Source organism: Parasteatoda tepidariorum, chromosome 2, assembly GCF_043381705.1.
Source record: "Parasteatoda tepidariorum isolate YZ-2023 chromosome 2, CAS_Ptep_4.0, whole genome shotgun sequence".
Lineage (NCBI taxonomy): Eukaryota > Metazoa > Arthropoda > Arachnida > Araneae > Theridiidae > Parasteatoda > Parasteatoda tepidariorum.
Genome location: NC_092205.1, coordinates 40,932,054 through 40,946,082, shown reverse-complemented (window position 1 = coordinate 40,946,082; position 14,029 = coordinate 40,932,054). Strand labels below are relative to the sequence as shown.

At 29.8% G+C, this 14,029-nt stretch overlaps 1 protein-coding gene across 2 annotated transcripts in view; it reads right to left on the bottom strand.

Moving 5' to 3' along the window:
* The window catches only part of LOC107452558 (uro-adherence factor A), a 54,466-nt gene that overhangs the window by 27,532 nt on the left and 12,905 nt on the right, over positions 1–14,029 (bottom strand). For both annotated transcript variants that reach the window (XM_016069050.4, XM_043046740.2), the window contains exons 3-7: positions 12,827–12,938; positions 7,848–12,715; positions 4,884–4,954; positions 4,092–4,166; positions 419–525 (exon numbers count right to left, since the gene is read on the bottom strand). In XM_016069050.4, coding sequence (XP_015924536.2) covers positions 419–525; positions 4,092–4,166; positions 4,884–4,954; positions 7,848–12,715; positions 12,827–12,938 — 5,233 coding nt within the window. The remainder of the gene's footprint in view (positions 1–418; positions 526–4,091; positions 4,167–4,883; positions 4,955–7,847; positions 12,716–12,826; positions 12,939–14,029) is intronic.

Below are 14,029 nucleotides of genomic sequence, written 5' to 3'. Positions count from 1 at the left end.
ACTAAAATCATACTAGACTTCAAAAAACAAAATTTTATCTAGATTAGTTTTAAACAAATCAAACTGTTATCTTATGAGAATTTGCAAAGCTGACATCACATTATGTGCAGGTAACGAAGGCCAAAAATGAGAATACATCTGAAAAAATTTGAGAAAATGTAATTTTTTTGTTTGGTTATTAAAAGTCACTTGAAGTAAATTATATATAAAGAAACTATCCATCTCTTGCTTTCTCGTAAAACAATCCTTAAATATTCAATTAGAAAGTCTGCATTTATTTTCAATTACGTTAATGTTCTCTTGCATATTTTTAAAAACACAAAAACTTATAAGATACTAAAAACAATAAAAAAAAATAATTTATATAATTTTCTGCCAATATATAATTTATTAATTTGATGTCAAAAGCCGTACTTACCACTTAAAGTAACACTCTCAAAACAGGCTAATTCCACATTATTTTGATTTGATTTAGGTCTCAAAGGCATTGATTTTACCAAAGGTGGATAATATTGCACTTGTTCACTGAAAATTTTTTGAAAATTATTCATCAAATCAAATAAAAATATAAAAAAGAGAAGCATGAACAGACTTTTTAGACAATTGCTGTTATATGAGCAGCGATGGCTCAGGGGATAGAGCGTTCGCCTTCCAATGAGGCGAACCAGATTCGAATCCCAGCCGATACGAATTCTGCATCCGGCTTGCACCTACCACAAAGCTGACGTGAAATATCCTCAGTGGTAGATGGACGGATCATGGGTTAGAGTCCCTTTGCCGTCAGGCCAACCGTGGGAGGTTCTTGTGGTCTTCCTCTCAATGTAACGCAAATGCGGGTTAGCTCCATAAAAAAGTCCTCCGCGAAGGCAAATTTCTCCCAAAACTCGATCCAAAAGTTCCCTTGTCTTCTGGATTGGGTTCAAAATTGCAAGGCTATGGAGATGAACATTAGTAGCTGTAAAGTCATAAAAATTGGGTCGGCTGTTCAACTGCAGCAATAAAGGAAACGAAGGAAATAAAAATAAAAATATGACCACCAAAGCCGACGTCTTCAGGGGGTACAGGACCCGGTAGCCATAAAACAAAACCTTTTCTATTGAGGGGGAGACAAATGCCTAAAGTAACACCCTCAGTACCCCGAAGGTTTTGTATAGAAGTCCAGGAAAAAAACATGAAATACAAAGAACCAATTTAGAAAAGAAACTCAAACAAATTCATCAGAAAATAAAAACTCAAAATTAATAAAAACCCAAAATGCTCACAAATTAATAGAATGAATTGAGTATTCTATTAATTTGTTACGTATCTCTTCCTTGAATTCTTTTTTCTCAATCTGCGCAATGTTATAGAGGGCGATGTTTTCTTTAGTTTTAGCGTTTCCTTTTCATTCAGTGTGCTTATGAAATCGATGTTTGACCTGGTTAAAATGAGTTTTGAGTTTTTATTTTCTGATGAATTTGTTTGAGTTTCTTTTCTAAATTGGTTCTTTGTATTTCATGTTTTTTTCTGGACTTCTATACAAAACCTTCGGGGTACTGAGGGTGTTACTTAAGGCATTTGCCTCCCCCTCAATAGAAAAGGTTTTGTTTTATGGCTACCGGTGCCGGTACCCCCTGAAGACGTCGGCTTCGGTGGTCATATTTTTATTTCCTTCTTTTCTTTTATTGCTACATTTATCCTTTTTGTGAAATTTCTGCTGCTTTTAAGCGGTTTTTTGCATCGAAGTTTTAATAATTTAGATTTAATTTTATTTTTTTTTTTGTTTTCTTTTAGTAGTGTCGGCTGTTCAACGATGGTTATAAAATAAAATGCTGTTACGTAGCAGAGCAAGGGAATGGGTGGCAAGGCAATGTGTGGTTGAACTAAGGAGCAATGCAAGTATGTAGGTGAAAAGGCAAAACTGTTTTTATTTTATATTTAAAGTAAAGAGAGCAAGAATGAAAATCACACTAATATTACTGTGCTTCATCTTAAATATTGGGAACTTGAAAAGGAAAAAATCTTATTAGCAATCCCCTTCACAAGGAAAGATATAACAATTACATATGCTAGATTCTTATATGAGAAGTATCTGAAAGGATTTAATTTTTCTCGAAGAGAAAAACTTATTAGAATTATTGCAGTCTTTAATCTAAAATTAGAACTGAAATGCTAATTACAATCATGGAAATACATCTAGTTCTGAATAATGAATTATGAAAGAGAATTTAGACAAAGAAATAACATTAAAAGATTTGTTAAAAATTTTTCTTGAATATCTAAATTTCAGTTTCTTTTTATAATTATTTTTTACCCCTTCAGTGGTCCCAGATCATTAGATTTAGAAAAACACATTTTAGAAGTACTTATTGCAATAAAGATTAACTATACTTAGTATTATTTAGCATCGAAAATGATGTTATTGACAGCAGCCAACATATCATAGTCTAGATTTACCACAATTAAGCAATTTGTTCTTCAGTAAGTAACTTCTTTATTTTAATTATCGTTGATTGTTTATTACTTAGCTTCATAGAAACAAAGTCAAAAATTGTTACTCTAAAGAAAATAATCAGGTGTTTTTAAATAGTTTACTTTTAAAGTACTTATTCGGTTAAAACATCCCAGGTTTACTTTGCTTGAGATTACCTGGGATAATGAATCAAATATAAATAATTATAGAAGAATGAGCAATAAACTCCATTTTTGATTTAATAGAGCTATATGCTAACAAACATCACTGATGTTGTTCTTAAAATACCAACTTCAGATCAATAGGAATAAGCTTGTTTGGGAAATAAAGACAGCCTTTGAGCAATGTTGACCACATTGCTACAATCATGCCATTGGTCACGAAATTGTGGTGCCTTGACACCCATGGATCACAACAGGCTGTTGTTGAACTGCTTCATTTTTATCTTTAGAATAATTACAAAAAAAATTCAGTTTAATTAATAAGAATTTCTAATGTTAAACCTATGTGACAACCTTGTGTCACATTGGTTTAGCTTTAGGAATGTTACCTAAATGATTAGCTGCATGTTTTTCCAACAACATGCTCAAAACATGGTAATTAAAGAATAGGGTGCTGAAATTGCGCACCAGCCGTCTAAGTCTTAGGGCACTGACACAAATGACTCTCGAATGATAAGAGAAAAACACAAAGAAACTTTTCTACATATTATAAAAATTTCATACTATGATAGTTTAAAGAACTATGTAAATATGAACAATGAGTATTTTAGGTTAAACTTTTAACAATCATAATTTTATCATGTCAGAAATATGTATTGTGCATTAAAAACAATGATACACAATATCAAGAATAAATACTTTCAATGAAATTTGTATTATTTAGATAATCTTTGTTTCTCTCCATTAATTAAAATATTAGCTCTTAAATACTGCAGACTAGTTTTTTTAAAACCCAATTCTCACAAAACTATGGAGTATTAATACTTAAAAAACAGTGATTAGACATATGTTCAAACGGGTTTGAATGTAGAAATCTTTATAATCATTCTCTCTCCCCAACCTCTTTACCACCACAAACTGGTCAACGATTGATCATTTAACTGCGGTCCATTGAGAAGGAAGCAGATGTTGATAGTTTTTACATTTTAAACACTTATGATTTATTAATTTTAATTTTATTTTATGTAAACATGTCTTCCAAAGAAATGCAGCAGCTGCATGTGCAGTATTGGTGCGGCTTTAGGCAAAGTCTCTCAACTTCCAATTAACCTCTCATCCTAAGAAAATCGCACCAATTCAAGAAAAATACACCACAGTAAATAAAATATTTATGTTCCTTTGATGGCCTGGTACCATTTGTTCCATGAACTGGAGGTTAGGGACCACTGATTTGAAGGACATTATTAACTATAAGCATTAGTCGCCAGTGATATATAATTCTCAACATTCTTTAAACAAAATGGCTGCAGAAAAAGTAATCAAAACCATACAAATATAAATATTTATTAAAGTAGAGAAACAGTAAATATTTGAGAGGAAGAGGAAAATTTATAAAAGTTATCAACATTTTTAACAATGGTATGATGCAAAGATTGAATTAACTGCAAATCAAACTTAATAGATTTAAAATAAATTACCTTTCTGATAATGCCTTCCATAAACATTTCTTCGGTTTGAACCGTAGAAAAAGTTTCTCTTGTTTTTGAATGAAGCTAACAAAATGAAATGAGTTTTAGATTGATATTTCATAAAAATAAAAAAAAATTACTTTAATTAAAATCATATAAAAATAAATAATGGGTTGCATTTTCTACTAACTTGATTTAGACTTAAAAGGCACAATGACACATGTAAGACGCCGACTTTCAGGAAAATTTAATTGTTCTTCGAAGGATTTTTATCAAATGAAATAAAGCTTTTTATAAAATAACATGCTATTTTTTATAACTGTTGCATGTTTGTAACAACTGTTCATGATTTATCTTTATCTTTGTCTGGTGAGCCTTCATGTTAGCATTTTGTGCAATTTCATAAATGAAAAAAGCCATAGCTTTCAAAAAGTTAAGAGTGTTCCTGATCAAATCCTTCATTATTTATAAATTAATGGAACCATACATTGTATTGTTTAAACACTTAAAAATATGCAAACAACATAAAAATATGCTTTATAATGATATAATCAGAGAAATAAATTTCTTTCATTTCAAATTCACTTGAAGAATTTTTTTAAGCTAATACTAATTCAATGTCAAAATGGCAGTTTCAAGGTGCAAATGTGTCAAAATATTATGATCCAAAATATTATGATTACATAATCTAAAAAGAATCTTAATTACATAATCTAAACAGAGAAAAAACTATATGCCAATTACTATCAATCTATTAACCATGTACTTAGAAACTAATAAATCAAGTAGGAAAAAACATACTTTGAAACAGATGTCATGGAAAAATCATCTTCTGAATCAGGTGCAATTTCAAAGGAAGAATCTGTTCCAACCTAAGATATAAAAATATTTCAGAAATAAAAGTTGAGTTAAATAAATATTTACAAACGCATGTTAATTTTTACTAAAATTAAAGGATAAAAAAAGTAAATGTTTACAAGTAAACAAAAAAGCAAACATAAAGAAAACTAAGGAATGAAAAAAACAAGCGTTAAATTTTGGTAGGTGAGAAAATGTTTCATTCAATAAAAAATTCTATTGTTCAGACACTGCTTACTTCAAAAGCATTTTTGAAGGGCACAGTATGTTTACATCATGGTTAATTATGTGATTTAAATCCCAAAATCTAAAAGAATTTTTTTAAAAACAAAGTTAAATTAATAAAACAAATAATAAACAACTATTAAAAAGTTTTTTTTCCTTGGAATTTATGTTCAAGTACCATACAAAAATACCTAACTCGCTTGATTTGTGCAAGTAAAACTAAGTAAATTAAAGTTAATGAGCTGACTTTTACTAAGCATACTTTTACTAAGCATACTTTTACTAAGCATACTTTTTCTAAGCTGAATTTTTCTAATCATAGTCAAAATTTTCACCAAAAAATAAGTACCTTTTAAGCACAAAAACATATTTAATTTTTTTTTTTTTTTTAAATGGTCATAAGTATGACAGATGAAGTAAATAAAAAAATTTTTTAGTGTCCCACATTCTTAAGGGACATAAAATAAACAAAATGCAAATGCTGGTAAAGAACTTTTTTAAATTTATTTTGCCTCCATAAAAAATAATTTATGCACAATTTTAAATGAATAATTACTTGATGCAATTATGTTAAAATAATTAAATTCAAAATTATAAGTAGTTAAACCGAAAAAAAGTTATTTGGAATACTTTTTAAATTTAAATAAAGATTAATGTCACTGAACATACTAAATTGATAAAGATAAGTAGAGAATTATGAAAAATAAGAAAATCTTAATAAATGCATAGTACAAATGTAAATAAATGAATGGTCAACCATTAAAATTTTATAATAATTTGCAAGTTAGAACGATTAACAAACTTTGAAATGTTTTAAAAAATTTCGAAATAAAAATAAAGTGAACATTTTTACAGTGAAAGCTAAACATTTTTGGTCAGAAGTTCATTATAACTTAAGAGTCCAAATATTCATCATATTTAACCAATCTAAGATAATTTAATTTTTAATTTCCATTATTTTTAAATGAAATGATAAAGATATAAATTATATTATTTCTAAATAACAAATCTAAATCACATAAGCCTTCTAACTGCATCTGGTAATCGTAAAATAGTAAAAACTCTCTCAATTCATATATCTTAAAAAAAATCTTGCTTCTAAAAATAATTGTTTTATTTTTTTCATGAAATAGCTCAAGAATACTGAATTATTTAATTAGCAAGTGCAATAAAATAAGACTACAATAAAAACCTAAATCATTTTAGGCAATTAGTAAATCGCTCAGGAACAAAGTCCCATGATTAAAAATTCTCAATCAATTCTTACTCTTATAAAATAAAATGAATAAAAGGGGAGACGAAAATTTAGAAGTGCTGAAGCTCTGACCCACATGAAAATACTTAATTACAGAATGATCCCCAAGTCAAGATTGGGATACATACTGATCAATAAATTGAACAGTGCAAGAATGTCATTGGTCTACGGTGCTTCGCTTCAATAGGGTAATTTGCTGTTCAGGAAGAAAAAAAATCAGTTATGTTTAGTTGGTCTCCATGATCAGAAATAACATGAGAGACATGTGGTTTGATTTCAGAGGGAGGGAGATGAAGCACTGTATGTGAGTTATACATGATTGAAAGAATCCTTCCCATTGAAGGTAACTCAATGCATACACGTGCAGACCCGTGAATGATTCATGCAGCATGTAAAATGATTGGCGCTTTCACAGAATAAGGAAGATGGTAGTCAAAAACAGATTGTGGTTTAATGAATTGTAAAAACGGTGAACAGAACATTGTGAAAACAAGCTTTTTATGTAATTTATGAAAAGATTCGACTTTGCAAAGAAACAAAAACCTTATTTTGGAAAGAAGAAAATTAAGCATTTTTTAAAAAAGAACCATTGAAAAAGCACTTTTAAGGGATTTAAAAAAAAAGAATAAAATCAAAATTTAGCAACTTTTAAAAAAATGCTTCGCACCCTATAACTTAAACTAAATTATTGTACCATACTTCTCAGATCAGAAATGCTTACATAATTTGAGGGACAAGAAAACAAATCAGTAAAAAATTTTTTTGCTTAGCAAGAATGTATTTTCATCTTATTTCGTGGCTTAAATTATCATTTATACTAGAAATCGAAAAACCAGTTGCCACGATGTATAATATTTATTGGTATATATTTACATAGTGTATATTTTTTAACAGTTTCTTTAAACCTGAAACTTTGAATATTTTCGTTTAAAAAAATTATAACCCTGATAGTGTCACTGTTTGCAATATGACCTATAGTTTGATCGATTTGTTTTAATTATCAGTACCTATAAAAAAAAATTAATGCAGAAAAGTGATGCCTGAGAAAATATTACATTTATTTTCCGGCAATCGTACTAAAAAGAAGGAGAAGCAAAGTTACAGTATGTAGAAATTTCTAGTTTTAAACTGATTCCCTGTTAAAAACTGTCAATTGCAGATCACACTTAAAAAGATTTTTTATCTTAAAAAGGTTTTTTAATACTATTTCTTGAGAAGCAGCAAATTCTGAAACAATTATGGAACATTAGAAAGATAAACGAGATATTATTCCTGCGCCTCTACTCGTCAAATAATAATAAAAATTTAATTTTTTCTGAAATAAGCAATTTCCTTCTTACTAAGAGAATAATAATCAGATTATTAAAATTAATAATAGTTTTACATTATTTAAAAACTAAAGATAAATTTCCTAAAACATAATTTACCTTCAAAACTTTGTTATACAATCTATTCATAGATTTATCATGGAAATTTCGTCTGTTGGGTTTTCCAGAATAGCTTGTATCTGATATCCTTGTTTGTTTGGGAGGTAAGGTGACCCCTTCCATCAGTACATTTGAAGCACCAGAGATAAACATGTCTTCTACACTTGAAGTTTCAGATGGAGTTTGCTCTGGAGAAAAATCAGATTCACGTTTCCTTTTAATACCCTTCCTTTTCCCTGATTTTGGGAGAAGCACAGTTTTTTCTTCAAAATCACTATCTTCAATAAGTTGATCACAGTTTTCAACAGTCGAATTTATGTATGCATATCTTGCACATTTTTTAGGCTGACCTTTTCGTGGACTTTTACGAAAATTTGGATCATGAAGTTGAGTAACATTAGCCAAAAGAGAGTAGTCATTTCTTTCAGATACACCTGCATTGTTAAATGATAAAACATGAGAGTCAAGTTTTTGTTTCTTTCTTCCTCTGCGCTTTGATGGTATAAAATGGGAATTACTTTCATTTATATCACTGGGTACACTATTTAATAGCTCATTACTCTGTTCTTTCAATGGGTATTTCCTGGGTCTTCCTCTCTTTTTTTTGGGTGTTCCACTCCGATCTAGTATTTTTACACCAGCTTTCTTAGCTACAAGAGCATTTTCTTCAAAAACGGAATTAGACTCTTCAGTAAAGCTTGAATTAGCTTCTTTTAAGCTTTCAACTATATTTCCTTTACTGCAGACTTCCCCACCAGAAAGTTTAAAACTGGTTTCTGGATGCTTAATAGCATTAGAATTCAGAGACAAACCAGTTTTTCCACTCACTATGTCAAAAGTAGGACTTGGATATTTCCTAGGTCTACCACGCTTTTTTGCTTTTGCAGGCAAGCTTAGTGAAGAATCTAACTCAGATGTGAATGACTTTTCACTTAGACCACTATCCCTATGGAGATTTGGAGACAGCATAACAGAAGAATTTTTTACTTTATGTTCTGATACCAAATCAGCTTCCACATTTTCGTCAAGATTATCTTGATTGATAAAGTTTTCTTTGATTTCATGTTCCACTTCCCTATCCATGCTCTTCAAATCAGAGTTAACTTCCTTACTTCGAATAAGCTCTAATTTTTCTGTATTTAAAATATCATTGTCAGCATCTAATTGCTTCATGGACTCTTTTCTGGATCTTATTCTGGCAGATTTTCTGGAAGAGGTGGTAACAGCGGAATCAGTTGGACTTAAAAATGTACTAACTTTTACTGAAGCAATGTCATCAGAACCTAAAGCCTCAGTATTAGTTACATTATTAGCCAATTCTTTTTTACGTCTTCCTCTTTTTTTAACTATTTGTGGTGTACTAATTTCCCCATTTATAACTTCCCCTGTTAAAGATGAATAACAAACTAATGTGGAAGGCAAATGTTCAGTTAACTCACCCTCTCTTAATTCAATTGACAAATTTAAGTTTTTAACAGCTTCAGTTTTTTGGCATATACCTGCCTCTATTTCATTCTTTTCAGTCCTGTCCCCTTCACAAATGTCTTTCTTCTTTTCCTTTCTAGGCCTGCCCCTTTTTCTAACTGTTTGTGATGTGTTTAATTCCACACTGATCCTATCATTTGTTAAAGATAAATTGCTGGTGGAAGCAGAGAGCGAATGTTCAGCTAATGCAGTGTCTTCCAACTTAGTTTGGGATGAATTTAAATTCGTGATAATCTCATCACCCTTGTGAGTGACTTTTTTTTCTACACTTTCTTCATCTTTACCTTTTTTATCTATGGGTGATAAGCTAGTTTCCACATTCATGACTTCTTTCATTGATACTACATTCTTTGAATTTGATTTATCAGAACAATTCTCGCCAACCTTTTCTATGACTGATTCACCAGAGTTTGAAACATTACTACATAGAATTTCAACACTATTAGTTACAGATGCTTTCACATTAATCTCAGCTGAAGTATTGTCAGACTGAATTGATAAACATGATATTGAGGGTTGGCGATCCATTACAAGGCATACTTTATTATTTTCATTAAGTTTTTCATTGTGTTTTATTTCATTTCCTTTATTTCTCTCATCAGTAACAGTTGATAAGACAAAAGAAGTACTTTCAGAATTAACATTAAGAGTGGTGGAAATTTGAGTTTCAGTACCAGGTTGGTTATGAAGAGCTTTTTCCAAAAAATCAACATTTGATGAGTGTGGCATTGATTTATCAGTTGATAACTTCATTTGATCTAAGCAAACAGAATTTTTTAAAGTATCTTCAACTTCAGCATTAACTTTATTATTTGATAACAGAGTAGTTTCTGAAATATCTCCTATACTGTAATTCCCTGATGTCTTAGAACTATTTTCATCTTTTTCAATGACTAAAGAATTTTTTTCAGATGACAAAGCTACTTTCTCAGAATCACTGCACGTATCCACCAACATACTAGATACAACTGTGTCACAATCCTTGTCTTGACCGGTGGAATGATTAATGATTTCCACAGATTTTTCAGCATTATTGGTTTGTTGAAACATCACTTCTTTTGCTTTTGTAGGACTATCCTTACAAATGATATGATCAGCGTCTATATTGTCTGTTTTATTCTTGTTTAAAGAGCTATCTGAAATATTTTGGCATGCTCCAGGTTCATGAAAATTAGTTTTTTCAGCATTATTTGATTCAGGCAAATTTAAAGAATCATTTAATGTTTTACTTTCTACAGAAGAATTATTTTCTTGTGTGCAACCTAAGTCACTTTTTTTAATTTTATCTTGATCAAATGCCTCAACATTTGTTTTTGTACCTGAAATAATTTGCACTTCTTTAATTATTTCTTTACAAATATTAGCTTGGTCAGTTACATTTTGCACTTGACTTACAGTTTCAGTCTGTTCATGCGAAATACTACTATGTGAGTTACAAAATTTGTTACTACCCCTTGCTTCAGAAGTATTGAAACTTTCAACATAATTTAAGTTTTCAGTAGTCTTTGGTGTAATTTCAGAAGAAACAGTATTTTCCTCAGAATTCAAATTTTTTGAAGCTTCTATTACAGTTTCAGAAGTAACATTACTTTCAGCATAATTCAAATTTTCAGAAATTTCCGGTGCACACAATTCACCCATTTCTTGATAATCAATCAAAGTAGTTTCACAATCTAAAATGACATTAGATATTACTTTATTATAAGATGCTGCAGACTGCTCATAAAGAAAGTCACTAACTTCCGAAAAACTCTTATACTTTGCTGTGGCAGAGTAGTTTGGAATAGATTCAGTTCTTGTAGAATTTGAATTAACTTTCTTTTCAGTGATTGCTTTCTTCAAAGGAAATTTATGAGTTTTATTTGTGTTATGCAAATTCATCTGTTTAGTTCTTTTAAAAGACTTTCCTATTGTGTCATGTTTCACCATTTTGTTTGCCTGTTTAGTTTCTGAACAAGATATTTGTGCACTTTCAGCACAGGCATATTTAGATTGCCGATAAAATTTCGAAAATTTTGTATTGTTTTTATTCAACCTTCTCTTTTTTGCTGCTTTGCAAGAAAAGAGAGTAAGGACATTTAACTTAGATTTGTTGAAATGTTTAGTCTTGGAATGTTTAGTACGGTAGTAACTTAACCCTTTAGCACTAATTTTTGCTTTATTTCTCTGAAAATTACCAACAGGTTTTAAAAATCTCCCAGAATATTTATTACTTGTTACTAAATTTAAGCTATCATTTTCAGTTCTTGAAGTCTTCACATTTTTCAATAAATCATTGAAGTCTACTGTAGTATTTCTGGGAGTAACAACTTGTTCTTCAACAACTCGCTCACCATAGGTAATAATGGGACGTAACTCTAGACTCTTTTTACGAAATGTATTGATTTGATTGAAGTCTTCTTTGAAGTCTGCATCTTCAAAACTTAATGATTTTACTGGATTTATAAACTTTCTCTGATTTAGTATTGATTTAGACTCGCTTTCATTATTTTCTTTATAACTTTTAACAGATTTGGCATCATCAGGATTCATAATTAAATCGATACACGCTTCTTCAGTAGCAATTATCTCTAAATTGTAATCAACATTTTTTGGATCTAATGGCAATATCAAATCTTTAGGCGCTAAATTTTCTGTGAGTTGGAGCCTATCGTCCGAACTGAGTGAAGGATTTGAAGTTGAGTGATCTGAATGCTGAAGTTCTAACACTTGCTGAAATCCTGTAGAATCGGAAAACTCATTCATGGTTTGTCCATCTTGACTAGAATCATTTAACATTTGTGAACAAAATTTTGACTCCCCCATACTGTTAGAATTGCGAGAACGGGTGTAGGTTTTGCGAGCGGATGACCAATCCCTTGTCATTGTTAAATTTTCATGGTATCTTTTGTAATACTCATTGTCTAAAACAAACACAGATTTAGTTCCAGTTTTCGGAGTTCTTTGAACAACTTCAGAGTCGATTGATGGTTCATCAACAGAGTCGTCTGGGTCTTCAAAATATAACTCATTTTCAATAACATTTTGTGGAACTATATTTTTACTTTTTTTAGGGGTTCTTTGAGATCTGATGGTAGTAGCTTCTTGTAATTCCTCAATTGTATGAACAACTTCATCAACTGAATTTATTTTATCAACAATTGAATTAAACCTAACACATTTTTGAAACTGATCGATGTTTTTAATGGCAGCCTCATTAATAGATTTCATTTTGTGTTTCCACACAGTCTGATTATTTTCTTTTAATGATGCTTTTCTTGTTCTCTGGTATTTTACAGGTGATTCAGTGACTTCTTCCACATGCATTACTAAGCTAGCATCATCATCAGTAGTTACAAAGGATGATGAAGGGTCTTCATCAGGATCATATACTGTATCTTGGTCTAAAAAAACACAAGAAATAAATAAAAAAAGAACACAAATTTTAATTGTATTTTACCAAATTATAACATTTTACATTTAAAAAAATAAGTATCTACATAAAAAAATCTTACTTTTATGATCTTCTACTTTATCAGGATGGTAAGCTTTCATGTGTTGATAAAAAGACTTATGGGCAGTAATTATCAGTGAGTCGCAGTATAGGCATTTTTGCAAATCAGTTTTCTAAAAAGAAAAAAGTAAAAATTAGAGATTTTGTTACTAATATAAATATAAATTTTTTTTTAAATGCATATCAACACACATGCAACTTTTATTGATTTGCTAACTTTCTTAAAATAGATTTATACCTAGATCTTTTAAAACAGAAAGTAATATTTTAAAAAAAAGTGATTAAAATTGGCATTTAGTAAAGCAGCATTTTTACATAGAATTTAATTTCCAAGATATATTCGATTAGGATAGTTCAAGAACAATCTTTTGGACAAGCAACATAGGTTTAAGAATAATCAATGACAGCGGCTTCCATTAATATAGTAAGGACTATATCATGAACTACAATATTTTTCATATATATGTTATATCGGCAGACTATATATGCCACTAGTTTCCTTGTCTCACAGACTTAAAATAATATGTGGTAATCAAGAACAAACTCTTTATATTATTAACAGGGTTGGCAAGTTTTTGACACATGACGGTTTTTACCGGTTTATACCATGGTTTTTACCGTCATGTCAAAAACCCCGCTGTCAAAACTGTCAAAAAACCCATAGTTTTGAGAAAACGGTATTTTAATTTGAGTTTAACTGCTTATGATTTAAAATTAATTCATTTTTGGGCAATAAAATTAGAAAAAAAGTTGCTAAAAGATATTTAAAAACAGATTTTTGCATTTTCCCAACATGATTATATCAAATCATACTATTTGAAGTAAAATATTAGGATACTAAACAAAATTTTCAACATTTCCAAGCATCATTTTGTTTGGCATATTACATTACTGACGAACATCAAGTCATTCCTGACTTAGAGTTTGTTAGTAGTTACAAGTTTTGAAAGTTTTGTTTAGCTTATTTCTAATATTTAAGAAATGCAAAATTTTAAATTCTTCTCTTTAGTTCTTGAATTTATTAATAGTTCCAAGTTTTTTTGTTTGTTTATTAAGAAGTGCTAAATTTTTAATCCTTTGCAAATCAAGCTATAATGATAAAAGTTAAGTATCACTATTTTCAATAAGTATATTACAATATTTCTGTATGAATGTATATCCTTCTATAAGAATACATGTATATAGTTGCAAAATCAATAGCAAT